At 43.4% G+C, this 2,710-nt stretch overlaps 1 protein-coding gene across 1 annotated transcript; it reads left to right on the forward strand.

Annotated features, from left to right (window-relative positions):
* The first annotated feature begins 514 nt into the window (after window positions 1-514).
* Window positions 515-2,072, forward strand: LOC133255864 (SERPINE1 mRNA-binding protein 1-like). Its single transcript, XM_061430516.1, has one exon. The coding sequence runs from the start codon at window positions 542-544 to the stop codon at window positions 1,718-1,720; it is 1,179 nt and encodes a 392-aa protein (XP_061286500.1). The 5' UTR covers window positions 515-541; the 3' UTR covers window positions 1,721-2,072.
* Window positions 2,073-2,710: the final 638 nt, after the last annotated feature.

Genomic DNA, 2,710 nt, shown 5'->3' on the forward strand with positions numbered 1-2,710 from the left:
CAGTTCTTCGCACCATGTGGCCAAAGTACTGGAATTTCAGCTTCAGTATCAGTCCTTCCAATGAATATTCAGGACTGATTTCCTTTAGGATGGACTGGTTGAATCTCCTTGCAGTCCAAGGGACTCTCAAGAGTCTTATCCAACACCACAGTTTAAAAGCTTCAGTGTTACTCTAAGCTGACTTAAGTGAATTCATGCTCAACACCAGATATAAAGATAACAGCTTTGTAGACTCGTCCACCAGCTCTAGCCATTGCCTGAGTTCTAATCCGTAGAACTAATCTCTTACTCTATATCACCCTTGGTTCTGCTTTTCTGATTGTGTCCTGACACAAAGTCTAAGAGGAAATGATTAAGTAGTTTTGATGGTGATTCCACACAACTAGACCCTGTTTTGTGATGAAGTAAAACTGCCAGTTTAAAATATTATGGAGCCCCCCTCTCTCAGCCCGGCCATCTTGTGGGAAGAGATGAAGCAGGCGCTCTTGGCTCGGCGCGGCCCGCTGCAATCCGTGGAGGAACGCGCCGCCGAGCCACCGTCATGCCTGGTCACTTACAGGAAGGCTTCGGCTGCGTGGTCACCAACCGATTCGACCAGTTATTTGACGACGAATCGGACCCCTTCGAGGTGTTGAAGGCAGCAGAGAACAAGAAAAAAGAAGCCGGCGGGGGCGGCGTTGGGGGCCCTGGGGCGAAGAGCGCAGCTCAGGCCGCAGCTCAGACCAACTCCAATGCGGCGGGCAAACAGCTGCGTAAAGAGTCCCAGAAAGACAGCAAGAATCCGCTGCCCCCCAGCGTCGGCGTGGTTGACAAGAAGGAGGAGACGCAGCCGCCTGTGGCGCTGAAGAAAGAAGGAATAAGACGTGTTGGAAGAAGACCTGATCAACAACTTCAGGGTGAAGGGAAGATAATTGATAGGAGACCAGAAAGGCGACCACCTCATGAAAGAAGATTCAAAAAGCCACTTGAAGAAAAGGGTGAAGGAGGAGAATTTTCCGTTGATAGACCGATTATTGACCGGCCTATCCGAGGCCGTGGTGGTCTTGGAAGAGGTCGAGGAGGTCGTAGACGTGGAATGGGCCGGGGAGATGGCTTTGATTCTCGTGGCAAACGTGAATTTGATAGGCATAGTGGAAGTGATAGATCTTCTTTTTCACATTACAGTGGCCTGAAGCATGAGGACAAACGTGGAGGGAGCGGATCTCACAACTGGGGAACTGTCAAAGATGAATTAACTGACTTGGAACAATCAAATGCGACTGAGGAAACACCTGAAGGTGAAGAACATCCAGTTGCGGACACTGAAAATAAGGAGAATGAAGTTGAAGAAGTAAAGGAAGAGGGTCCAAAAGAAATGACTTTGGATGAGTGGAAGGCTATTCAAAATAAGGACCGGGCAAAAGCAGAATTTAATATCCAAAAACCAAATGAAGGTGCTGATGGGCAGTGGAAGAAGGGATTTGTTCTTCATAAGTCAAAAAGTGAAGAGGCTCATGCTGAAGACTCAGTTATGGATCATCATTTCCGGAAGCCAGCAAATGATATAACATCTCAGCTGGAGATCAATTTTGGAGACCTTGGCCGCCCAGGACGTGGTGGCCGGGGAGGACGAGGTGGCCGTGGGCGTGGTGGACGTCCAAACCGTGGCATCAGGACTGACAAGTCAAGTGCTTCTGCTCCTGATGTGGATGACCCAGAGGCATTCCCAGCTCTGGCTTAACTGGATGCCATAAGACCGCCCTGGTTCCTTTGTGGACCCTCCTCTTTGAGGCTTGCATGCTTAAGGATCCCAAACGACTAAGAAATTTAAAAAAACAAAACAAAAAAAAGACTGTCATTCATACCATTCACACCTAAAGACTGAATTTTATCTGTTTTGAAAATGAACTACTCCTGCTACACAGAAGTAACAATATGGTAGTCAGTTTTGTATTTAGAAATGTATTGGTAGCAGGGATGTTTTCATAATTTTCAGAGATTATGCATTCTTCATGAATACTTTTGTATTGCTGCTTGCAAATATGCATTTCCAAACTTGAAATATAGGTGTGAACAGTGTGTACCAGTTTAAAGCTTTCACTTCATTTGTGTTTTTTCATTAAGGATTTAGATGTTCCCCCTATTACAAACTGGTTTTAAATATTGGACATAATATCAGTTTTAATACCTGCTTTGCATTTTCACACATGGTCAACTGGGACATGTAAACTTTGTCAAATTTTATGCTGTGTGGAATACTAACTACTTTATGTATTTTAACTTAGTTTTAATATTTTCATTTCTGGGGATAAGGTCTTTCTCACTTCTCATGATAGCTGTTATATATGCTAAATCTTTATATACAGAAATACCAGTACTTGAACAAATTCAAAGCACATTGGTTTATTAACCCTTGCTCCTGCATGGTTCATTAGGTTCAAATTATAATTGATTCAATTTCAATTATATTTACTTTTAAAATGTCACTTGGCCATTTAAAAAATCAGTCTAGACACCTTACTGGTAAAAGTTGTTTAAGCTACTTATTGTTGATAGACACATACTGTCAAGTGAAGTAGTTTTATGGGTGTTGGATTTTTCCTCCTCCAATAGGGTGGATGGAACAAGTTGATTTGGCTAATGTGTTAACATTTAAACTGCTCTGTAAAGTAAGTGGCTGCTCAGTATGATATGTATGTGTGAAAGGTCCCAAAATCAAAATTGTACATCC

This window comes from Bos javanicus, chromosome 10 (genome assembly GCF_032452875.1).
Source record: "Bos javanicus breed banteng chromosome 10, ARS-OSU_banteng_1.0, whole genome shotgun sequence".
Lineage (NCBI taxonomy): Eukaryota > Metazoa > Chordata > Mammalia > Artiodactyla > Bovidae > Bos > Bos javanicus.

Excerpts from the sequence above, each read along its gene's own strand:
- LOC133255864 (XM_061430516.1), top strand. The coding sequence starts at position 542 with ATGCCTGGTCACTTACAGGAAGGCTTCGGCTGCGTGGTCACCAACCGA.